The sequence below is a fragment of the Vanessa cardui genome, chromosome 10, assembly GCF_905220365.1.
Source record: "Vanessa cardui chromosome 10, ilVanCard2.1, whole genome shotgun sequence".
NCBI classification, from domain to species: Eukaryota; Metazoa; Arthropoda; class Insecta; order Lepidoptera; family Nymphalidae; genus Vanessa; species Vanessa cardui.
This window is the reverse complement of record NC_061132.1, coordinates 5,665,031-5,692,637: the sequence shown is the minus strand read 5'-3', so window position 1 is coordinate 5,692,637 and position 27,607 is coordinate 5,665,031. Positions and strand designations below refer to the sequence as shown.

The window sequence follows — 27,607 nt, the reverse complement described above, 5'->3', positions numbered from 1 at the left end:
TGATTTATAACGCTTATATTATTATTTTAAATTATAAATACGTTATGCTATTAAAAGTATTATCTTTATAAAGTGTGTTAACACATTTTCCTATTGGTGATGTAGGCATAGCTTTTTAATTTTTAAAAAAAATATTTACAGTGGTATTGTTATTTATAGTGGAAAGGCTTAAATTAATTGTTAAGCTTTAATAATTCCACCGTTGAGCTAAAAATAAATTTTGTTCTTTTTGTCCTATTGTGTTTTATTCATTTTCAATAAATCTTGTTTTGTAAGAGGGAATAGATAATCTTAAATTAAAATAAAATGCATAACAATTAACATGGGTATTATTTATTGTTTGCAAAAACCAAACGCTCAAGTTGGTGTGTGTGTATAATGTACTAATGAATGCGATCAGTGACGATTTAGGGATGGAAGTTACTGGCTATAATCGTTTTATCTTTGCGCTTCACTGTTGTAGTGTAAAATTAAAACGTTCTACGCACCTACTTGCAATCAGTAGTAATACGAGGGCGTGGATATTGAGACAAATAGAAATATGAAATGCCCATTTTTAATAAACGATTTTTCTATTACATATTTATAATACAATAAAAATGTCAACGATTTATCGAATACAATGATGATAGAGATAAATAATAAAAATAAAACGGATACAACCTAAGGAATCTTCGTGACTTTAATATATATATTAAAAGTTTGCCAATAACGACGTGCCCTCTTTATGTGTATTTGGTCATCGTATGTTAAAATTACAATTACTTAATAGGTACCATTACCTTAAACACATTAACTATGATCCTACAAATTAAACAAAAATTTAACATCGTACACTATGTAATATAATCATTAAATAATACTTCAAAGTAATAAAAATAATCGATAAATATATAATTACTGCCTAGAAAACTATTTAAATCAATACAGCCATATTTCTATTTCTTAAAAATGAGTAAGCATTGGAAATTATTTATGTTTGTGTATCCGAACATATCGGTCTCAAATCTTTCATCGATGATAGGGAGGAAAGCTACAATACCGATAAAAGAAAAACCGAAGAAATTAATAAAAAAATATGGGAAAATCGAAGCGTAATTCGTTATATATTCAGGAAAAACTAATCAATTTCAATTAAAAATAATATATTAAAAAAAGATGTCCTTTGGAAAAGACATTCAACAAATTTTTTTAAATAATATAAGTACTTCTTAAAGTACCAAAAATACACATTTTTTTATCTTTATCAAATAAAACGATGTTTCATTTTAAAATTGTTTTCTATTGTGATTTAAAAATAAAGTATCGTAACACATTATTTCTGTAACGATTAAAATATATGTCTACTTAATAATACCGTATACTTATTTAACAATAAAATTCTTAACATGAAACCACACACATTATGAACAAAAATCGATTTTAGCTTTCCATCGTTACCCAAATCAAAATCGAGTAACTCGATTAATCGGTAGAAGTGTCAATTGACAATTGACAATCTTAAATTCAGTAATAATGGCGCACTTGCGAAAGGTGGAGACCTTTCTGTAAAGTTAGTTTATTTGGTGAGGTGGAGTGAAAACAAGGTGATTTTTAATGCCGTACCGCAGGCGCTTCTCCGCGAAAATGCCAGACTTCGATGACGAGGTGACCGTTGTTGATGTGTACGATTTGGCGTCGGATATTGGAAAGGAATGTGAAATAATTATCGAGAAATACGGCCCTGAAGCCGTAACAGCTCTGCTGCCGAAGGTGATAAATGCGCTTGAACTATTAGAAAATTTGGCTGTACGTAATGAGAAGGAAAATCAGGCTTTGCACGAATTAACAGCGAAGATATCACAATTAGAAAATGATAAGATCGAAAAGGCGGAGTACAGGCAACGTTTCGAAAAGGTAAGTGGAAGAGGTCTTTGTTATTTGGCGATTGAACGAGTACGTGCAAAAACACGAAACGTTTGCTAAAATTTCGACATCTACGAACGCATTGACTTGCACTTACAACAGTAGTTTTGTTTGATGGGTATTGCACGACACTGACATCACATATCATTTACGCTAGTATGCTAATCACTTGTCAACTTTTTTATGTTTTAATTCTGTTTACGACTCCAACTATACGATAAAAAACCATCAAAAAAACTGGACAATTCATATTGTTAGTACTTGTCTTGTAATATAAATGTAACCATAAAAATATAATTGTTAAATATAATAAAGGATTACTCAGATAATATACACAGTCTTATACTGTTAAAGCAGATTATGTTTTTAACACATCTTGGTAAATGATTTTTTTATCTTTGAATAAAGCAAGCATTATTTTAGTATTTGCTTAAATAAATACATATACAAAACTGGTTGCCTTGAATTTTGTTTATTATATAAATAATTAATATTAGCACAGTTATTTTGGAGGAGTTAATTAAACAGAAGAAATACTTTTATTAATATAAAAAATAATCAAGATGAATTGAATGCTATTTCATAAAATCTCTTAGAATTGACATGTATGAAATAACTTTGTATTCAGATAAACTACAAAACATATACTCAATTGAATAATTGGATTGAATGTACTTATGTTGCATGCAAAACTCTATTCATTCTTGACTGTAGCTCGCACAAATCTGGTATTTTTATTTGTAACATTGCTAAAATTATAAATGAATTGCTTTTTAAAATAGATCCAAAAAGTTTAAAAACATCAATGATTAACTAATAACATATTATATATTCTTCACTCAAGTAATATAATTTATAAAAGGCATGTGACTAAAAAAGTATATAGACATAAAGGAATAAAGATTAATAAATCTTTACATACTTGTGATTTGCTAATAACTTAGCTATATTGTGCATTATTAAGATATTATGATTAATATATCTTTATAATACAACACTATCACACTTTACCACTTATGTCCATGTTAATCTTACTTCCAAAATTCTGATAACCGTTACAGCAATATTCAATTGTCATTTTTTGGCAAATGGATAATGAATCTCATAGATTTATCAAGCTCTCAATCAATGATATTGTGTCAATTTCTCGTTAAATTTGATTTGGGTTTTCTGTTCTTGTAGTTGGTATAGAATTTAGTGAGTAATTCTTTGTAACTGGCACTCTAGAGGTCACACAACTCTGCTCCTGTTATGGAGATTATTTGGAGTGTAGATTCGACAATTTTTTTCATTATCTTTTCTAAGACTGAGCCATAAGGACAAATTGTTGTTTTCCAGATTTAAACATACAATGTTTACTTAAGATTAACATTTACCTCCCACAGAGAACATCTCAGTACTCTCATTGTTAAACGAAATGTTTCTAAAATTATTTCTGCCCACATAACAATGAGAGCACATTATTACAACTTGCCATTACTATTACATTATCTAATGGTTTCTTAATGATGTACAAGAAAAAGTAGTAAATTTATGTCAGAAGTATTGTATTAGGTTTAAAACATTACATAAATATAATATTACTAAGAATAATTAATTATGTTGTCATCAAAACAGTTTGCGAAACTGCTCAATGATGGAGTTAAACGAGCTTAAAATGAAACTGTAAAATTTGACACACACTTATGAACAAATACTTAAAAAATAGTTATATGTAATAGTTCTATAACCATTTGTATGTCATTCATAATTAATTATATGTGATTAGATTATTAATGTGTTATAAGTATAATATCGATGAAGTATCCTTACTATATTTAAATACTTGCTTATATATTCCTAAAATATCAACACATTCTATAATTAGAAAATCTAAATTGAATCCATATATAATGGAAATATGAGAGCTTGCCCTACTTTCATGCTCCAAAGTAGACATGTTTCATCACATACATGGCTTATTTGAGATGTAGAGCTGAAGATAGGGTTATTATGAAAATCAAATGTGTTACATCGCTAAAGAACTCTGTGGTAAAATCTAGAACAAAAATTGAAACAGTTCATAATTTGAAAGAAACAAATTTCCCCACATATTATGAAAGACTAGAGCTCAAAATAGGACTACTTGAAATGAGGAAAACATATTTATTTGTTGTCATGTTTCCACTCATTTTAGTTACATATGTTGTACTCATATTTCCAATACTTTTTAATTGTTAACTCATAAGAAGAAGGTAAAAAAAATATGAACTGTTTACACAAAAATTATTATCATTAATAATTGTTCATGACTTTTATAAGCAGATTATATCAGATTTAACAACTTAATTTTGAAAACAAAATAGTAGTACATTCTATAAAAAATATTATCAAAATCAGTCCAGTCATTAAAAAGATCAGTGATAATGTATGTATAATCACAAATGTCAAATAACATAATAATATAAAACAATGAACTGCGACTTAAAATAGTATATAATGAGATGTTTTGATTTAAGTACAATGCGTTAATTCGATATGCTTCGTACCTTGACCAACATAATTGTAATGTTCAGTAGTTGCAGGATTTGTGTTGTTATTAAATGCTAACTGTTTTCAATACATTTTCTGATATCGGCATAGGAAATTTCTTATTATGTGATTAGTGATGGCTCGCAAGATATTTCAAGGTTATCATTTAAGAATTTTTCATGAATATTCAATAGTAAGTCGTTAAAAAATCTGCTAGAAAATCTACCACCAGCTTCAAATAGAAAATATGTTAACCTGAAAGAGAGCAAATACTGTATTTAATACCCACATTGACTGCAGTAATGAGTTTTTATTTCTGGATATCACTGCTACTTTATAATCTTTTATTATAATGATTATTTTTACTTTTTTTATTGATTAAAAACAATGTTGGTAAACAAAACATTGTGTATATCAGGATAGATATATATATGACACTGATTACAAGTTCTTCCTGCATTTTCTCTGTTAGAATGATACGTAAGTTGGATTTTGTAACAGATTTTTAACATAATTTAGTAACAATTTTGTACACATTGTTACCAATATAATAAAATTTATCGTAAATAATACATAGATATTAAAAAATATTTTGATTAAAGAGGTGTTCATATTCTCAGAAATACTAGAACTCATACAATCACAAACATTAGATTTGAAATAAACTCATTGAAGGTACATTATGCTTATCAGTATTTATTGTTTAATGTTACGTTTGCAGAACTGTATTTGCAATTGCTGAACAAAAGCAGAGATGGCCCAGTGGTTAGAACGCGTGCATCTTAACCGATGATTGCGGGTTCAAACCCAGGCAAGCACCGCTGATTCATGTGCTTAATTTGTCTTTATAATTCATCTCGTGCTCAGCGGTGAAGGAAAACATCGTGAGGAAACCTGCATGTGACAAATTTCATAGAAATTCTGCCACATGTGTATTCCACCAACCCGCATTGGAACAGCGTGGTGGAATATGTTCCAAAACCTTCTCCTCAAAGGGAGAGGAGGCCTTTAGCCCAGCAGTGGGAATTTACAGGCTGTTGTTGTTGTTGTTGTTGTTGAACAAAAATACCTTTGCTACTAATATTTACTTACTAGTTATCTAGAACTACTTAACACTTGTTTTAGTGAGTATGGAATAGGTTGATTGTCTGACAAAAGAAATATTTATTTATTTACAACCAAGTACACAAATGGAACTTAAAATATATCTAATTTAAGCAATATGTGCTGTAATAGAAAGAAAAATAAACAAAATTAAAACAAGTGGTATTAAAGTTAGGTTAAAAAGAAAAGGTTCATAAGATGCCTTGCATTTTCATTAATTTGCAGTCTTGTATTTATTTGATATATTCCATATGTTTCTAACTCTATTGACAGTTTACTAACATGGTTCCATTGAAGTGAGAGTGCTGATGAGAAAGGCATATAAAACTCCTTAGTGCTTAAAAATAAGTCAATTGTAATTGGCCTTGTTCAACTTATCTCATTGAGATGTAAGTAAAAAGTGTTACATATATACAAAATTTGTAACTTGAATGCCACAGAACACTGTTTTGGATGCTTTGTTTATACCATCATTAATATTGTATCTGAATTGTTTTATTTCCTTTAGTTCAGTTTATTATTATTACTATTTTGAAATATAATGTTAAATACAGACCAGTATATCAGTTAATATTTATTGATAATATATATAATCTTATACAAAAACATTAAACATGCAACAAAAAAAATTTTAAAGTATAATTATAGATGTTTACATTGATAAATGTAACTTGATTCATAAATAACTACTTACAATAATAATAATTAAATACCTACTTACATGATTAATAAACTTATTGTTATAAATGTATTTATTATTATCTAAAAAAATAATTGCTGCCTTAAGTTTTGCTGTTTTTAAATTAATATGTAAAATGTTTCAAAAAGTGTTGCTGTTATGTAAACGGCATTTTTATGACTAAAAAGAGGAGAATTACTCTTTAAAAAACCAACTCACTAGAAATTTTATATGTTTGAGAATATTTTAATACGTAGTTTTAATTCTTATATTCTGTCATATAAGCCAATTATGAACAGTCAAAGTAAGGAAACCTCCGTCAGTTTTCGAATTAATTCCTTTATCAAGTATTAACTCTTAGTACTTTCTGAATCTAAACATCAAACCATTGCGACGCAATATGTGATTTTCAATCGGTAAAGCAGATTGTCGCTCATACTGAGCACACGAAAATAGATCTTAAGGTGACGAACTTTTTCTTACTCCGACTATACACTGGCGTCACTCCTGTAGAAGATGACGAATTGATTATCTCATAAATTTCTTAAAGACATATTAATTGGACAAAAATATTTCATTCAGTTTTTAAAATAAAAACTTTTGTATATTCAAATCAGGATGATATCGTGAGTTCAGGTCGACATATATCGATTTCTTAGTATAACGATGTAAATTAGTTACATATTTAATGATAATAAGTACTAAAACAAAAAAGCTTCATAAATTTACTTACGATCTTTATGTTTCCAACGATTTAGCGAACCATTGACGTAATATCATTGGCCGTGAACTAGAATATTCTATGGTATTAATTAGATATTCGCGAAAAACTGTGAAGTTTTTATCGGATCTATTGAAGTGAAGTAAAAGTGGATATTAGTAGTTAAGTGGAATACTTAATGACATAATATCACTAACTATTTATTGCTTTTTTGATCAGAATAGGCTATATACTTATATACATATATATAAACGTTTTAATTAAAATGCTTCTTTGACCTTGTACGTATATTCCAACTTTAATTTCACCCACTTCCGGTCTTCCGAATAATTTGAAATTGATATATATAACGAAGGGAACGTTGGAGATTGTGGGCGATCTTCTTCCATGATGTATATTCAGAAACGCGGCGAAGTCGGACGTTCCTCAATTCTTTGCTTTTTCTATATAAACAACCCTTGGCAACCGTCAGCTGTCAACAATATCAGTGTTGTCCACCATTGTGTCCGAATACGCCCAAATCGATTAGGATTTGACGTTCCGTTTTCCAATCTCCGACATATATATATATATGTATATAAACACATACAAATATATGTTAACTCATTTTTATGACCTGTTATAATCAATAAATGCAACGGTATAATATTGCAATTTGTGTGTCACCTACTTCCGGACTACCATATAATTTTAAGTTTTGCACACGTATTGAGTGCAAATGTTAGAAAGGTATGGTACACAGCTTAGATGTAGCATCGGCAGATTCAATGAAATCGATTATTGCCGATTTATTCAACCAACAGAAATAGCGCCAGTGTATGCCCATGGTTGGTGGCACATTGACGATGTAAGGAATAGTTAATATTTCTTACAGCGTCATTGTCTATGGGTGATGGTGACCACATACCATCAAGTGGCCCATATTTTCGTCCGCCAACCTATACCATAAAAAAGCTCCCTATCGCGCCATTCGACGCTATTCGTCGCTATAGATTCTCGCGTCAGTTCAACCCGAGAAAGCAAGTGCATCTAAATCGACGTGTTAAATTGACGAATATATAAACATTAAGTTTTGGTTTAATAACATTAAATGCTTAAATTTGTACAAATATGAACTAAAACTAGTTACTGTATAAATCTTGACCGCGTGCAATGGTGGCAAGAATGCTAGGAGCATAATATATTAGGTCACTGTAACTTGTAATATTATGATATTACAAGTTATTACGTTCGTGTAAAGATCATATTCACATAAGAAATAAATATTGATAATTTGGGATAGCGTACTTAATTCGGATGTGATCGATTTTACGAATTTTCCCGATACTAAATCTAAGCTATGTCGTGGTTTATATGAGTAGGAATAAAAATATTTTACTGTAAATTTACCTTGAATGTGAAATTTATTTTTTGTAACAAGATGTAAAATTTGTACATTCAAATAAAAGTAACAATGGTTGGTACGTATACGTATTAAATTACCGCAGCAAAAATCTCCGAATGCGCCCAATATTGATTAGGTTGAATTTATTTGACATTCATTTGTTTAAAAAAATATATTAATGAAACTCTATCTAACAAAGATTTAAATCGTTAGATGCGCCCTCACCTTCAAAAACTGTGGAATATTTTTTAAAATGCTTGTGTTGACAAGTCGCTTACGCGCTCACACAGATGCATGCGAAGTACGGTCAACAAATTCATCAAATTGTAAAATGTAAGAAATTAGGTTGTTTTAATTATTTGTAATTAACAAAAAGATATTATTGTATTATAAAAAATAGTATTATATTTTTTTTGTTATTACATACACGTTATTATATAATATTTATTCTCCGCGAAATAAAATCAATTTATTATACTTTTGCCTGTTTGTTCTCTGAACATGTTTATGAATATGATGAAGGCGTACATCAGCGTAGCATTTAATTACGAACTTAATTAATTGTATTTTATGGATCCAAGTTGTTGTTTGTTCTAGGCAGGACAAACTCGACTAAATTTCGTAGGTGACCACGCCTCATTTCCCTGGTCTCGCTGTATTACCTTTATCTACTATTCTTTCCAAGCTACTAGATTTCTAAGAGCAAAAATATACTTTGACGGACTAATATTACAAAAATATTACAATGTCATTTAAAACATTTTTTTTTAATATAATATTTAAAACACATAATATGCCGACGCTACCACAGTATTTTCGCTGTTAATGTCCATTTATAGATGATCCCTTTCCAAACCACTTCCGTAGTACTTCCGTGTATCTAGTTATATTTGTTAATAGAATGGTACTGAGACAATAGTTTCATCTCTGTTAATTACATAAATTATGCCATACTACTTTCTCTGTCGCACAATTTCTTTCATTTCGTGGTCTTTTCGGACATCGGAATAAAATAAATTCAATATTAAAATAAATATAAATAGTTACGAGTGAAATGTTTCAACCTGGGCTTTATTAGTATTTCTTGAGTTGTGATTGCACTTTCGAAAGGCACATGACGGCATTTTGCGATTTTTTTGGATTATAATTAGCGCATTAATTACAATGGATGACGTCTGACTGTCACTGCGTATAAATGAACACTGGTAGCGAATGAGTAAGCTCACTCATTTGAGGATTGACACATTTTATAGCGGTTATACTATGGCAGGGGCGCATCTAACGATTTAAATCTTTGCTATCTAAACGATATTGGCGCATTCGCAGATTTTTTGCTGCGGTATTGTCAATACGTAAGTACTCAATTGTTTTTTATTCTGTCAAAAAGAAAGGAAATTGGACAACTTTTGTTATTAAAATATTTATAAAATTCAATCAATTTTAAAGTCGGTGACCAATTTATCTATCGACGATATCATGTATTTATGTAACCGTATTATTTCACTGCTTAAATCAAAATATTCGATATCCGACACTAAATTAGATTATAGTTTTTATCAATGATTTTTGTATTTTTATTTAAATTCGCGTATTGTTATGTATCCATTGAATATGACAGCTGCATTTTAAATCATTTTCAACAAGCAATATTTCAGTTTTTTTTTATACAGCCAGTGCTAGTTATAATACAGACTAACATAAATTTTAGCCGTTTTAGTACCGCAGATAATAAAAGCGTTTTTATTCATAAAAAATGTCATTCGTACTGCCTTTTAGTTTTGAATTTTGTCATCCTTGTACCTAAAGCTAAAAATTGCCTTTAAATACATAATTTATTATTTAAATACGCTAAACGTTATAAACTTTATTTGTTTATCTCAACAAAAACATGTCATTGACCTGTGTCGAATAAAATACCTTTCATGAAGTCGTGTGAATGTTATCAATGCCTAAAGATACCTCGTGGTTCAGAATCTGAATATAATACCACTTTTATTTTCTTAGGAAATTGAGGCGATTGAAGAACAATGGCGTACGGAATCTGCCGAGCTGGTTACGGCTGTAGCGCGCCTGCAGGATGAAAACAAGCGCTTGAGGCGCACTATAAACTCGCCTGCGGATGGTGAGTCATCGAAAACAGCACTTTATGCTTAATTACTAAAATGAGTGCATCAATAAAATAAGTAATTTAGAATATTAATATGTCATTAGTTTTTTTTATACTAATCCCATTCTAATATTATTCATGCAAAAGTAACTCTGTCTGTCTGTCTGTCTTGCTTTCATGCCAAAACTACTGGAATGATTTAAATGAAATTTTGCATACAAATAGTCTAGACCCCGAGAAATCACATAGGCTACGTCATCAACGTCATCTTTTAAGTTAATCTGTTAATCTATTGATATTCTACGCGAGCAAACCGCGGCTAACAGCTCGTATTATATATACGAAAGTAAAACTTGTGTATCTGCCTCTCTTTCACGGCGAATCCTCTGAAACGAAATAAAAACAAATCTCCTATGTACTTATAATATACTTCTTTCATAAGTCATTAAAATAGTAGACAATAGATATTCAAGCGGTTTAACTTAGATTAATAGTTGTCTAATAACACTTAGTCTGGCGCCATTACTTCCGAGTTACGGTATGAACTGAACATGGATAGCCACACTAACTACTATAGTGACAGTTCAAATATCGTTCACTAAATATCGCCAAGTGATTATAGGCCGAATGGACTTGATTGTACGTAGTTGTTAATCTACTTGGTGATAGGCTGCAAGTATATCTGGTCCATCTGGGTACATACCACCTTAATTGTTCTAAAAATAAATAGCACTGTTTACAATGATGTTCTAGTAAACAGATATGTCATTAACGCGCAAAAAGTGAAGACTATAAAACGTCCTAATTGGGACGTTTGCCTTTAGTCGTTTTTATCATAATTATGCCAGTAAATACGTTATAATACACCATAATCATGTAGTAATACGTTTTGCGTAATTAAAACATCTAGTTATACCTTTTACTTATTGCTTTTTTTATCAAGCTGTCCTTTTTACTTGTAACGAAATGTAAAATAAACAGTCCCCGGCGCGGCACACCTTTCTGTTGTTTAGTATAACATATCTGTTTATTAGAATATCATTGACTGTTTAGTATTGTTGCATTTCGTTTTGAGGTAAGTGAGCCAGAGTAACTTTTGGTACAAGGGTATTAACGTTTAGAGTATTTGCCAACAACCAAAACCGATTTAATGACTTTTGGAACAGGAATATCTTCCAAACGTTCTCCTCAAAGGGAGAGGAGACCTTAGTCCAGCAGTGGGAAATTTACAGATAGTTGTTGTTGTTAATATTTGGACCTGAATATGTTTTTTTTTTTAATTAGGTTCTAGCGCTCCGCCCTCACCGGCAAGGGAACACGACCAAGAGGTGCTATCGCGACTGAGCAGTACCGCTGAGAAACAGAGAGCAACTCTCCGTCATCAGGAACTGCAGCTGCAAGAGAAACAGCAACTCATTGATAGCGTGAGTAACATACATTCACATTTATAACTATTTTCCGCCCGCGTTTGTGGAGTTTGTAGGGGGGGGGGGGTCGTATGTCAGAAGAATGTTTCAAGTGTTCCTTTGATTATTTATAAAGGTTACTTTTCCAAACGTCGACATTCCTAAGGATGTACATAATCACGTCATCAACTGTTGACGTACCGTAGACTTGATTCGTAAGATATGAAACAAATTTTTTTTTTCTTTTTTAAGTTATCTAAGTGGATATACTAACCCATGTCTATATTAATAATAATTATGCATGATCAATAGATCGTAAGGTAAAAAGTAACATAAGATATTTGTATCCAGGAATTACCTTTTTCTAACGTTGTAGAGTTTTACAAAGCTTACGTACATTTTTTGTGCATTTATTATAGTTTCGTCGGCGTTTTATTTGATAGACAACCTTGACGTAATAACCTATAACTATACAACATGTAAATCTATTCGTCAGTTATCTTCGTTCGTCCTTAAAATCAATATCAAAACATGGATATTCCATACCAAAATAAAACCTACAAAACATACTTCTTGACAATATTCGTGAAGTAATGTTATTGTTATAACTTTCTGTCTCAAAAGTTCAACGAACTCTTTGAATTTAAATTGTCTATTTCTCTACTTCTATAATTAAATGCGTCCGATTATTTTGGTTTCTTTTACATAATTAAAAATAAAACAAAGCTGTGTCGACTCGTTCAAATCTAATGGAAACGAATTTTTGCTATTGTAGATTTTATCTCTGATTATGTCTTCCACGTAAAGTGTCTCTCAGTTCATTTATCAGCGGAGGTCTTACTTTTACTTTTTAGAAAGAGTATAATTTATGTGCAAAATTTATTTCTAGTTGCGTAATGTAACCTCATTATTATGATGGTAACTTTTACCCGCTGACCCGCCTGTAAATTTTATATTTTTCTTATATATTCCTGAACGATATCCAATCCTGTACTTATTTCAAGAGTAATGTATTAAGCATTAATGCAAGAAATAAAAAGCTCACTCTGAACTTAGCTATTTCTGAATATGTTGTAATGGAAAGCATTCAAACATCTGCGCATGCGCAACACGCCGTGCGATCTTCCTGTTCTGCATTCGAAGTACTTAATGTCTTTATAATTCATATGATGCTCTAGGGACTTAAACCGTCTTGGGAATGAAATTCCACCACATATGTAATGGGAGCGTTCAAGCAGCGTAGTGCACCAACCTATGTGCTCTAACCTCCCATCCAACGGAAAGGAGGCTGTAGCCTAGCAGTATCCTATATATAGGCTGTTTTTTTTAGTTATATCCTTAAGTTTGACGTAGAATTTAATTGTGAGTGACGTAACTACTCATTTCCTTGCTGATTCATTTCGATATATATCTCATTTCGAACAGATATCAGCTTCACTTGAATGAAATATTTGCAGTGACATTTTTTGTCTGACTTCTTTATACCTAAACTACAGTGACTAACTGCGATTACGATGTTTTTGCATTATTTTCCCTAACGTTTCTACAGAGATGAATTTGGAAACATAATTCGTGGGATTAAAAGACCAATATAATATGAATGTGAAAGTAACTGTGTTTGTCTGTTCGACTATTTCACAGTCAGTCCACTGCATCGAATTTGATGACTTTTGGTAGCAATAAGTTTGATATCTGAGGAAGAATAAATGATATACTTTTTTTACCTTATCCCTGACGACAAACCTCTAAAACGTGAGATAATCCGCAGGCGAAAACTTGTATTATACAAAATGGTTTAATGCGAAGCAAGTATTAATGCTTATCTCTACGTAGTATAAAACAAAGTCGCTTCCCGCAGTCTGTAGGCTTAGATCTTTTAAACTACGCGACGAAATATAATGCGGTTTTAATTAAAAACAAAGTGATATAATGGGAACAGGTATATATAGCTATGTATTATAGCGGAAAAAGCCGTGAATTTCATATTTACGTACATATAGTCAATATACAAAAAAACATCCCGAAAATGCAAAGAAACCGAGCAAATTGATTTTTGTATATGTTGTAGGAGGGACTCTATATCTCAGTAACCGTTAATTTAAAAACAACGTTAGTTTAAAAATGTATAGAACCTAAACTGTAGAATGTTAATAGCAATAAGAAAGTATGTTATCATAATTCTCATATCACAACGTACATCCGAGTAATCGCAAATAAACGAAATTCAACCCCTTTTTTCAAGATGGCAGCGAACGAACATAGAAAATCGAGGTCGACAATTTCAAGTTAAGCCCCTCCTACGACATACAAAAAAAACTGAATTCTTGGTTCATTTGCATTTCCAAATCTCTAATTTGATTGGACTTTTTTCCCTTACATATACGACCTTTTTGTACTCTGAAGCCAAAATGGCTTTCGGCTAGTATGTAATGGATAAATACCTTTAAAGCTTTAAGATTAGTATAAAAGCAATTTGCGGTCCCTATTTTGCAATTTATCGTGTACTACCATAGCGTCAGAATTCATAAACTTCGCATTCGACCTCAGCGTCCCTTCGCCTATTTTTAGCAACGATAAGGGCTCGGAACAGCAAATGTCACGTAAATCAAATATAATGTTACGAACTGACATTTCCAATAAAACAAGTCGTGATGATCTCATTGTGTATTACATCACCTAAAGCTATTACTATTACCTGACAAAATTACACGTGACTTAAAACTTTACGGCCCCTTTATGTTGTTAAACTGGAGCTCATAAGATCAAATAACCTCTTTACTTGTAAGGATTCTCTGTTAACAGTTCTAATGGTGACATTGAATGTCTGTGGTAATGTTTTTTTTTTTTAAATCTACATAATTTTATTATGAACCGTGGCTCAGGATTATGACTAACGAACTACGCGATAATTTTGAGATAGATTGAAAAAAACATCTGTCAAGGTTCCCGGTTACAAGTCTTCTAATCAATGGGTCAAGTATCCCGGTTATTCCCGGTCTTCTTATAATGGAGTCATCACTACTCTGATGCTCTGTAAACTAGATGTTGTCATAAGCATTACTTCCCATATTATACATTATTTCACCTCAATGGTTTGCAAGGTATTGGAATCAGGTTAAAGATTTGATCCACACATCCATACTAATATTATAAATGGAAAGTAACTGTCTTTTTGTCTGTCTCTCTTGCTGGCCACTAAACCGAATTTGATTAAATTTTGGCGTGAAGCAAACTTGAACCTCTAGAAACGTGAGCTAGTTTTTATGCCTGACGTCAACCCCCAGATCAACCCCCAAACGCGACACCGAATACAGGATGAGTTAAATGTAATTTATTGTTTCCAGTTTTCAGGCCCCAAAATCCGCAAAGTAATATGATTTTTGTTGTACATAAATGAATAATTCGAAACGATTTAATTACAATATCCAAGAACGTTTTTGTGATTGGAGAAAATATTTTAATATGGGTAACTACACATTGTTCGGTTAGCGGTTGTTTTGAAGGCTTGCTTTAAAATATTGAAACATTTAAATTCAATATTATAAACGATGATTGTAATTGCATTGATATCAATTTTATGTAATTTCATTGGTGGAAAAGAGTGTTGAACATCTTGTATCTCTATTCGATAGGATTAAATATTACTGACTGGTGGCAGTAAGATTACTTAGTAGTAGTTTATTTGTGCAAACTGGGTACCTCACTTATCAGATATTCTACCGTCAAACAGCTATACTAAGTATTGCTGTGTGTTCCAGTTCAAAGAGTAAAGAGCCAGCGGCACTAAAGACACAAGGTCTGTCAACATCTTAGTTTCCAAGGTTGGTGGCGCATTGGCGATGTAAGGAATCATTAATATTTCTTACAGCAACGATAATTATCGTGGTGGTGACCACTAACCATTAGGTAGCTCATTTGACCATCCACCTATTTTATAAATCAAATCAAATCGAAATAAACTTTATTCAGGTAGGCTTTTACAAGCACATTTGAATCGTCATTTTAAAATTAAGTGAAGCTACCACCGGTTCGGAAAGTAGATTCTACCGAGAAGAACCGGCAAGAAAATCAGTAGTTACTCTTTTTCAACAATTTGAAAAATACAAAGTCATGTTAGTTAAATACAATTATTTAAATTAATATTAAAAAAGGCACATTTCTTTTAATAATGCAACATGACGTTTCAAAAGTCCTTATCCGAAAGTAATGTATAAAGAATATTTTTTAAATGGCGTGGAACATTATTTTGTAAGCTCATTTTTGGCTTTTAAATTTCTTAATAATTTAAAATACGTCTGAACACTTACCTTTTCAAAGCAACTTTTTTCTTGCTTTAAGCTGTTTCGTATATAAGATTTAGTGACTAATGTACGGTAATGACTGACTAATATTATGATGACTAAAATAAATCTTACTCATTAAAGTCTCCTCTCTCATTCTAATATCATTGATTTGTAATTCGATAGAAAAAGACAGCTTTATTTGACTGAACACGCCCTAAACACAATTTACAGGTAAAGCCGTAAATTTTTATATTTGTGTACAACAAAGTCGTAACCGAGGTATGGGTTGTGTAAAATGGGACCATACCATTGTAAAGCCGTGGTTTGTCTTGGCTAAAATAATGTTTGTATGTGTGAATGATAAATTAAACACATAACTGTAAAGATGCCTACGTGATAGTAAGGAAGAGTCGTCTGGAAAAGCGGGGAGAGTCAATCTCGAGTAAAATATTCTCAATTACATTTGGTATCAGACGCTTCGCCGTAAACGTTTGCCAAATTATTTTTCGACGTAATAAAATGTGATTAGTAAGCAAAGGACTACGAGTTTATGGTCAAATTAACTTCGAACATACTTAATGTATGTAATGTTAATTTACAAAATACAAATTAGGTTAGAAGATGAATAATTGTAGGTAAGGTTATATATAATTTATCAGGTGCTACGAATAGATGCCCCATGTTCTAATCCAGATTATAATCTCATTGATAAATATCATGATGAACAGTTTTTGGACATTGCAGTGTGAGTTTATAGTATCTTGAGTTACTATTTAGTACATCAGCTATCTGCCAGTGAAAGTCCGTTAAAATCGGTCCAGACTCCAGCTGTTCCAAAGATAAACAGAGAGACAAAGAATTTTGGGATAAATTAATTCGTGGATGTATACATATGCGTTTAATAAAACGCAGTTATTTTAATTTTAAAAAACAGACCAAATTTATTGTATGTATAGATAATTATATTATGTTTTCAATTATAATATTAAAATAGCACAGAGCATTAAAAACCCAGCCTTGACACGAACCAAATATACAAATACTAAAGCATTTCAACTTCGGATTATGTGTATCGAGCGAGTCAAACTGTAACTGTGACTAAAAAACTTAGCTTTTTAGAATCTTTAATTTTAATTATTGCGAAATTACTCCTACGCTCTTGGCCTGTTCAGACATGAATTCAAATTTTATTGCATGGCTTTATGAAAATAGTGTCAACGATGGAAACGATATAAACAAAGTTTTTAGCTGATTTTTTGCATAATGACCACTTGGATTGTTTGAAGTGCTGGCTCGGAAAAACTATGGCCTTTGAAACAAAATAAAATGTCGACGTTTGAATTTAAAATACGTAATTGTTATTCACAAAAAAGTTTATCATATTATTAAATACCAGTTTCCTACCGCGACTTCGACTGTGTGCTGGAAGGAAGGGTTTTTTATGGCTTTGTATAAAGTAGAAAACCAGCTACCACAACAGGTTATCGTCTGCAATACCAGGGTGATTGCAGATGCGTTGTTTTTTAAGGAATTCCACTTATAGTATTAGTCGGGATAGATTTATGTAGTAGAAAGCAGTCAGGGTCAAAGGAGTTTTCAGTACAATGTAACGCGACGTGAAGACCATTCGTCGGGACGGGGATGTACTGATGGTTTATAAATGGTAGTTTGGCATTTTGCCAAGAATCTCGTGTACCCCGTTTAGGGTGAGGGAGGCATTATAACAGCCATAAAAAAAGCATATCGTTCTTATCGACTTTCACGAACATGGCTCGGCCATCGAAGCCCCCAATTTAACACTTATGTTTCGATGTCAATCCTCACCCCTTATTCGATGCCTTGTCTGACATACCTAGCTGGAGGAATTTGTAAATTTAACGCTTTTATTTAAGAATTGTATAGTATCGAATTGATAACTATAAATATGTTTGACACGGGTGTTTCAAGTAAAATTGCTTATATTTTATTTGATTAATCATTTCAAAAATAAATAAAGAATGTTGTACATTCTGCGTTATATTTTTGGTTGTGTTTGATCAAAACTATTAATGGATAATTTTTATTGTAATTAATAAACGTCCTCTATTTTTAATATTTCTTGTCTCTCTCTAATAATATCGGCAAAATGAGAGAGATATACAGAAATTTGGCCCCCAAGCCATAGCCAAGGTGGTTAACTTCATCATTAAATTTATGAACAAGTTCAACCCGCCCGTGCCTGCCATAAGATGGCCGCTGATTTAGAGCATTTACAAGGTTTATCTTAATAGGCCTCAAATACATTTAATTAAATCTTTGAGCAGGATTTTTTAATTCAGGACTGAACTTAATTACGCTATACAATTTTGCAACTGCTGGAATGGAATTAGGTCACCATTTTGAATTTGGACTACCCGCAGGTATCTTCTAAGTTAGATTAGTAACATTTTTATCGGTAGTTTTTATAGTACAAGTCTGCTTTGGACTCACCAAAAATTGTAAAAAATTGCAGTAACTTATAATTGATTTTTATTTTTATTTCGTACTTTATACTTAATAAAATAATAATTTTATTACAAAATGCCTTTCACCTGAAATCGAAGACTTCTCAGTGTCACGGTTAATGAACGAGATAGATTTAATAGAATAGAAGATACATGTAATAATTTTGACATTAAATCATTTTGCAATTAATATTTTTAAAAAAAATAGTATGTCTCGTAATCTGATCCAAAAAGTTTGCCCGTACATCTGCAATAAGTATTCAAGAACAAAGATTAGTTATCATCATCGTCATCAGCCCATTTTTGTCCACTGCTGGACATAGGCCTCTCCAAAAGGCACGCCACTGTGATCGTTCTTGGGCTACTCGCATCCAGCTCCTTAAAGGTAAAAGTATTGGTTTTTAATACTTTTCACGTAATATTCATGGTTTATATAAAAATATAGACAGATTTTCAGCTCTGCCAGTCATGTAAGCTTAATGCTATTTGTTTTACTATTTTGACAGGACATATTATTACAAATGTTCGAATTTGTATTCTTTGATATTTCTATTAGATACATAAATATTAATACTAGTTGACTTTCAGGCTACTACTATGTATTTCAAATATTGGAAAAGAAAATTTCTTCTCGGTTCTTCTACAAATTACATTCCGAACCGATGGTATGGCTCTAGTTGTAATAGAGTTCTGTAAAAAGATGATTCATAAAATTTATTTGAAAAAGGAAATTTTGATTTGATTGTTTTGTCCATTTTTTATAAATGAAACAGAGTATCATATTCGTATCGATTCTTCTTTTTATAATTTGAAATTCGAACCTGCGCCAAAAATTATACTCAAGCCAATGAGACTATCGCGTGCTTTTTTAATACTAAAAGGTATTGATGAATTGGGTGATAAGACTACATGTATATAACCCATCAACATTAACAAGAAGTTAATGTAGACATTTTTGAATTTCGAATATAATTTAAAATAATATAATATGAAAAAGATGAAAGTTAAATATGCGTCAAAGGTTATTGTTCGTTATTTAATTTTGTAATATTATCTCTTGTGCTATGAAATAATACCACGTTCTTTTTTTAAATTATATGTTTTTTTTTTTAATAATATAGACACATGTTACGCAATGACATTACGTCATAAAGTTTATGTAATCAATAACATGAAATGAAAAAGTATTTGAAAGTTATTTGTACTAAACGTCGATTACGATAAGCGGTAAAAGTAGGTAGAATGTTGTTTAGAACAATCAATCAATACAAAGACAAGATTACTTCCTCAGTCGAAAAATTTACAGTATATAATAGGTATAAAAATATTTGCCTCCTTTTCGGTCGTTGACCTCAGATATAACGTACATAGCTTTTATTTATTTGTTTTTAATCAATTTATAAGATACTAGCGGCCTGCCACGGCTTCGCTACGGTACTGGATTGTATCGTTTTCTTATGACCAAATTAAATAAAATCATTATAAATTGTAGCCTATGTGTTGTTCTGATGTATAAACATATATTACTGTAAAATTTTATATAGTCCGTTCTGTAGTTTTTCTTAAAACAGTAACAAACATACATACCTACATCCTGAGAATCTTTCGAATTTATAATATTAGTAGGATATAATATGTAATTGAATTATGAAATGCAGGGCTAACCGATTTTGTAACGGGCCTATAGAATATAGTAAATTATTGAATTTTGATCTCTTTTATTATTTTTTATTTTATATCGCTTTCTTAACTTTGTTTTTGACTGATATTTAATATATATTTATTTTTTATTTAAGCTCGTAAGCGGTATATTTTTATTAACAGTCAGCATCACAATTTAAGTTTTAGTTTTTTTTTATGTCAAATCATTGGTCTTAGAAATATTTACTTAAACTCTTTGTCCGTTTTATGAAATTCAATTAGATAATTGTTTACGTATCAAATTTAAAGGATCTTATAAAAAGTATATTAATTAATAGGCATCCTTTGAAACAAGACAATTAGGAAAATTCAGAAAGGAAATTTGTAAAGATTTTTACAATAGAAACTTTTGTTAAAAATATATTTTCGAACTAACTAGCTTGAAAGCTCAACTCTTAAGCCCATAAAGTCTATAATGATGACACTTTAAAGATCTGATACGCTGATGTTAATTAAAAATATTCTTCGTTCAAGTATGCACTCACAAGAACTCGTTTATATTTTACAGGGTTAATTTGGAATGTAGATATCGAAAATAATTTTTGAACGGTCTCAACTAATTTTCTCAAATGAAATATATACTGAATATTAATCAGTAGTATTTATTCTCGGAACTTTTTTGGCTATATAGCATTATATTGTGTTATAGATAAGGAAAATCTTATGATTGAAACGATAAAGTAAAGTAACAGCCTGTAAATTTCCCATTGCTGGGATAAGTCCTCCTCTTCCATGAAGGAGAGGGTTTGGAACATATTCCACGACGCTGTTCCAATGCGGGTTGATGGAATGCATGTATACATGTGGCAGAATTTCGATGAAATTAGACATGATGTTTCCCTCCACCGTCGAGCACGAGATGAATTATAAAAACAAATTAAGCACATATATACAGTGGTGCTGGCCTGGGCTTGAACCCGCAATCATCGGTTAAGATGCACGCGTTCTAACCACTGGGCCATCTCAGCTCTGAAACTCAGAAACGATACCTTACCAATTTACTGTAAGTACATTTACGGTAAATTGGTAAGGTAAGCTACATCTAAATAAAATCTAGATACATTGCTTAACCCATATCTTCCCAGTGTTCCTTTATTGGATTTTTTGGTTTGTCTAAAACGATAACAATCAAATTTCCTAAAAAAAATAATATATTAAAAATTTCTATTGTGTTAAAAATAAAATTTGATTTACTAAACGAATATCACTACCGAAAAATGTATCAATAGTCAAGATCGGATTAGATATCTCTCGGCTTTATCTAAAACTATTATAGAAATTATATGATGAGCAGACAGGACAGGTTGATTGTCCTTTCCACATGCATTTATATATTCATAGCAACCAACAAACGGCCACTTAGCCCCCCGTCGGCAAGTTATAACATCCGCCTATAAACAATGGTACTGTAAGACGTAAGAACTTCTCTATGCGCCGGCGCAATGAGATTTATAATGTTATGTCATTTGTCTGTATGTAATTAACCTAGCTCGTTCACTTGAGGACCGGTTTGGATTTTGTGTGACTTCCGAATAACTATGAACAGTTTGTGGAGACTGTACGCATGATTCGAGAGTCGAGATGGCCCAGTGGTTAGAACGCGTGCATCTTAACCGATGATTGCGGGTTCAAACCCAGACAAGCACCACTGTTTTATGTGCTTAATTTGTCTTTATAATTCATCTCGTGCTCAGCGCTGAAGGAAAACATCGTGAGGAAACCTGAATGTGACAAATTTCATAGAAATCCTGCCACATGTGCATTCCACCAACCCGCATTGGAACAGCGTGGTGGAATATGTTCCAGACCTTCTCCTCAAAGAGAGAGGTGGCCTTTAGCCCAGCAGTGGGAATTTACAGGCTGTTATTGTACGCATGATTTATGATAGAGATGTCCGGTCGTATATTGTATAGTAAATACGATAAGAAGAGACTTAGGCCTAGTGATAGTTGCCTGTAATTATGTGAAACTTAACCTTCAAACCGTAAGGTATCAATCGATGCTATTGAGCAGGCTACCCACACACCTGCAAGTTCTCAGGTGTTGCATTCGTCCATGGCAGGTTGTAGTCACTTTCCTATCAAGTGAGACAACTGCTCATTTGCCACATAAAAAATGGGGCTTACGCTTAGCCAAGAACAGCCTGTAATATATGTATCTAGCAAAGAAGAATACATTCTCGTATTATTTTTTTAGAATTTTAAGAAATATGTTTTTTTACAAATTACCTTCAATACGACAATATAGACACTCTTTCAATCAAGGGCCTCGTATCGCTTCTTTCTTATGATTGTTGAGGCGCGTGCCCGTGGCTGACACCGGCTCCAAATATAACAATAATTGCCGGTAACATTATATGATCGTAAATCGTCTTCAAAGGAGTTTAATATTTTTCTTTTGTTTACTTAGGACAACTCTAAGAAATATTTTGAATACGTAATTATTTTTTTTTTTACTTTTTAGTTCATATTTATTTGTTTTAAAATAATGTTTTGTTTGAAGGCGTTTTTCTCTTTGTTAACATTTGTATTTATTATATTTATCATTATTTATGAAAACCCATATTAATGAAACAATCTCAAAAGACCATTTCATGTTATAATTTTGTCTTAAAATATATTTGTTGCATTCAATGTTAATAATTCAACTGTAAAAACAGCTTTGAAAATGTTTCAAAGTTTCGCTGCATCGCATGAAAATTCAGTGTTAAAATTAAACATTCATGGAGGCTCGAGCCGCCGTGTACATGCATAATGACTTCCAGCTATGATGAGACTGTTTGTTCGGTTACTATAAACACGATACACGTACAATATTTACAAATGATTCTATTGAATAGAAGCGCAGAGCTCGCGACACATCTTCAGATAAATGAAGTCTCGAAATAAATACACGTTGTGCCATGACGGCCTTTTGAATACCGTGAAATGTTTTAAAAAGAAATATCTATTTTAAGTATGTCGAAATCATAAGCTTTCACAATTTTAGGTTTTGTATGCAGGCTAATTACCGTATAATCAAAATGAAGATAGTATTCATTGTTTAGTATTCGTTTCGTCTAGTTATGTTCTATGAGGGATGTGAATTGAAATATTTCATTATGGTATAAAGGATTTTAGAGGTAGGTGGATAAGCAAATGGGCCATACGGTAACCAATGCGCCACCAACCTTCGGCGGTAAGATGTATTTACACTGGTTCAACCTTTAAACCGGAACACAACAATACAATTCTAGCGGCAGAATACGATGGCCGTTTTGACACATTAAAAAACGGATGTGAAATGTAAATTTATTCAAATCTTTGTTTTTTTGCAAGTAAAATTTAATTCAAGTTTTTGTTGCAAGTACTATCTGATTAAAAAGGTTTATTTAAAAATATGTAAAATAAGTTTAAGTAATATATTCAAACAAAATCAATTTAAATCAAAAATTGGAATTTGAATGAATAACTAAAATAAAATAAATAAATAATTTATAAAATAGATAAAATATTTACTGTCAACAGAGTGAGTGCGAGGTACACGTTTACGCAAAAGAAAAGTTATCTTCGCGGTACCCTAATATTTGTAGTTTAGAAATCACATTCGATGAATTTTATGACTAACTGCACGTCACTATTGACAATAAAGAACAACAATTTGCTCCTTTGATGTAATTATTTATTAAATACGAAACTTCATGAGCGGGCAAAAGTCAAAACGGCCGTCATAGCGTGCCGCTACAATAAGTAATTGCTGTTTGTCTGTAGAATCTTACGAGTAAGTAGTACCCAGACGGGCTTGTACGAACACTCTCACCCGGGTAGAGACCAGTGAGTAATGACATTCTCTTGGTTAGCGAGCTACCGCAGACAGTCCAAGTTGAGAATTGGACACAACGCCGATGTTTAATAGTACTATTATATCGAGCCTTATCTAGTTCGGAATGTAGATTTTAACGGGTCGAACCAGCAGAACTAAGTTTATAGTGACTGGTTTAGGTTATTGATGTACTAGCGACCCGCCCCGGCTTCGCACTAGAGCAATACTGATGCTAAATATCCTACAGAATTTGTTTATTTACTACATCACATTAGAAACTTCTAAAATAATCAGTTTCATGACTACATTGTTCATGTATTATACAAAAAAGGTTCCTCTTGAATCACTCTATCTATTAAAAAAACCGCATCAAAATCCGTTGCGTAATTTTAAAGATCTAAGAATACATAGGGACAGAAAGCGGCAAGCGGCTTTGGTTTATACTATCTAATGATTTCTATCAGTTATACGTGAAGTGAGTGTGCAGTATTAACACCTAACAACCCAAACAGAAAATTATTGCTTTGTTATCTATCGAGACTTGTTTATCAAAACATGACTTGACTGACTTTTTACTTGGTGGTAGGGCTTTGTGCAAGCCCGTCTGGGTAGGTACCACCCACTCATCAGTTATTCTACCGCCAAATAACTGTACTCAGTATTGTTGTGTTCCGGTTTGAAGGGTGAGTGAGCCAGTGTAACTACAGGCACAAGGGACATAACATCTTAGTTTCCAAGGTTGGTGGCCCATCGACGATGCAAGGTAATATATCTTACAGTGTCATTATCTATGGGTGATGGTAACAACTTTCCATCAGGTGGCCCATATGCTCGTCCGCCAAAAAAACATGATAACTGATTTATGCAATGTAACTTATATTCTATGTTTTGTAACGTCTGGGGAATTACCACTTTTACCCAAATAATCAACGTTGATTGGTAGCTAAGCTACCACGATTGGCTCGGTATGTGGGAGTCCCGAGTTCCATCCCCTCTCCACTAAAACATGATGTCTGTGCTTTATATCTTATATGTCGATATGTAATTGATATCCGTAATCAATTAAAATGTATGAGATAATAATTTATATCTTAAAGCGTGTAATTAAAATGTTACACTTGCCATTTCAAATTGCTAGATTAACAAAATTGATGACTGTTTTTACTGTTTATGTTTTCGACTATCATTACTTGGCAACAAAATGAATCTATAATTAAAAGGCGATACGATAAATTTCATTTATTGATAATTTAAGGTAAACATTCATGATTTCGTTTGTTTAGATATTTTTTTCTTTGATAAGAGCCATAACCCAAAAGATTGCGTTTTTGGCGTTTGGATTGGCAACGTGCGTTACAAAATAAGACGTGGCGCCAAAGGGCTCCATAGAAATTTAAACCCTCGCGACGTGCACCGCACCAAGGAATTATAAAATAATAGCTTGTCAATACCAACCTAAAGACAATCGTTAGACAAAAAAAGAATAAAGAGTACTGATCTATATGTCTTTTAAATCTTTATTAATATTATAAATGTGAAGGTAACTCTGTCTGTCTGTCTGTCACTCTTTCAAGAGCAAACCAATGTACCGAATTTGTTGAAAATTGGTATGAAGCAAACTTGAACTCAATGGAAGGGCATAGGCCACTTTTTTGCCTAACACGTGACAATCGATCCCCTTGAATGCGTGCGAAATCTAGTTTTTATATATTTTCATCCATGCCAGTCCTAAAATCAATTCCTAGAATATTAAAAGAAGGTGCGTGTAATTATGTACGCGCGTGAGAAGTTCTACTTCTTCGACGCAATTAAAAATAGTTTTAATTGCATGCAAATAATTAATTACAATAAATTATTGTGATTAATGTAATTTCTACTTTTTTCGCCACTACTGTAATACTCTTTCCAAAATTTATACGTTCACAATTTAAATCATCATAATTACATATAAAACAAAGTCGCTTAAAGCTGTATGTTCTTACGTATACTAAGATCTTTAAAATCACGCCACGGATTTTGATGCGTTTTTTTTTTTTATTAGATAGGGTGATTCGAGAGGAAGGTTTTTGTATGTTATGCATGGACAATATATGAAACGCTGATCGTTTTAGAAGTTTTAGTAAAACAAATTCTGTTGTAATACATATACAAACCATTTTGTATCAGCATTGCACCGTTTGTAATAAAATAAACATTTTAAAAGAAGATTAGGTGTGAAGTTGTCTATTTCAAGTGACTTGACAGTCAATTGGTGGTTAAACCACTTAATCCACTACTTCATCATATAGTTCTAATGTCAACTGCGCGCGCCCACGATAAAAATCCACTTCCATCATGTTTTCATGACTCGCCAAAAGATAAAAAGATCAAAATGCCTATGTACTGAGAGCATTTAGCTCTACAAGACGCGGAAAAGTTTAAATTGCCAATGAATAGTTGCACCACAATAAATGTGTCTATTGTTGACATTATTACGACAATATTAAATGACTATCGATATATAATATGAAATATACAGTCGGTTGTCTTTGTAAATAGTTTTTATTTCATAGTATTTAAGTGAAAAGTCTAATGTACCGTAACCAGAGCGCGACTGTTCGGCAGCGCTAACATTGTGACCTTCGTGTACGGTACGACCAATTATCGTTGAGCTCGCCTAAAATTGATAAGAATTTGAGTATATTTTCCTTTTAAATCGGGACGTACGACGTATTTTGTACTAGTAGTCGTACGCGACTTCCCTCGTATTTTAGGGCGTTGGTTGTTATCTTTTAGTTATGTCTAGGAGTTCAAGTTTGCTTCATACCAAATTACATCGAATTCGGTTCAGCGGTTTGGTCGTGAAAGAACGACAGACAGATAGATAGACAGGCAGAGTTACTTTCACATATATTAATATATTTATATTTATACATTTTGTATTTAAAGTAGCTGGCTTCTTCACTCACGTGAAACGTAACGTGATACGTTTATACTTTAACCTTTCGTGACAAATGGTCGTATAACGTAAAATATTTTTTTGTATCGGATTGATAGTGTCTGAAATTATCGCGTTTAACTAAAATTCAGCTATATAGACATCTTTGTATAGATAGATACGTTGTTGCATTTTTCCTTGTAATGTTGTTTTGGTAATTGTATACCATAGTTAGTTTTTTTTCTGTTTGCATAGAATACAAATTTAGAAATATATGGAGTTTCTAGACTGTTCTTTTCGGTAATACCAACATTCCGAACCGGTGATCGAATTTCATTTATTTTGACAACAACAAAACGACACAAAAGTGCTTAAATGTGCGTATTTGAATATGTCTAGCTATATTTTTTGTTTCGCCAATTTGTTTATTTATTAAGAATCTTCAACAAAGTATATATACTTACGAGTACATTATGTCCAATAATGTTTTAAAATTCATCACAAGATGGATAGTGTTATAGAAATATACTTTAAAATCAAAACGCGTTACGGTTCTCTTTGATTGTTTCCGTAAATCTAAATATACTTTACGAGTAAGCTTTTTG

General features: G+C 31.9%; 2 protein-coding genes across 5 annotated transcripts in view; one reads left to right on the top strand and one right to left on the bottom strand.

Moving 5' to 3' along the window:
- The window catches only part of LOC124532994 (rabphilin-3A), a 74,781-nt gene extending 72,666 nt beyond the window's left edge, over window positions 1-2,115 (bottom strand). Inside the window, exon 1 of the mRNA XM_047108141.1 lies at window positions 2,003-2,115. Coding sequence (XP_046964097.1) covers window positions 2,003-2,043 — 41 coding nt within the window. The 5' untranslated portion in view covers window positions 2,044-2,115. The remainder of the gene's footprint in view (window positions 1-2,002) is intronic.
- Window positions 1,498-27,607, top strand: part of LOC124532995 (RILP-like protein homolog) — a 35,799-nt gene continuing 9,689 nt past the window's right edge. For all 4 annotated transcript variants that reach the window (XM_047108143.1, XM_047108142.1, XM_047108144.1 and 1 more), the window contains exons 1-3: window positions 1,498-1,896; window positions 10,309-10,426; window positions 11,696-11,835. In XM_047108143.1, coding sequence (XP_046964099.1) covers window positions 1,597-1,896; window positions 10,309-10,426; window positions 11,696-11,835 — 558 coding nt within the window. In that variant the 5' untranslated portion in view covers window positions 1,498-1,596. The remainder of the gene's footprint in view (window positions 1,897-10,308; window positions 10,427-11,695; window positions 11,836-27,607) is intronic.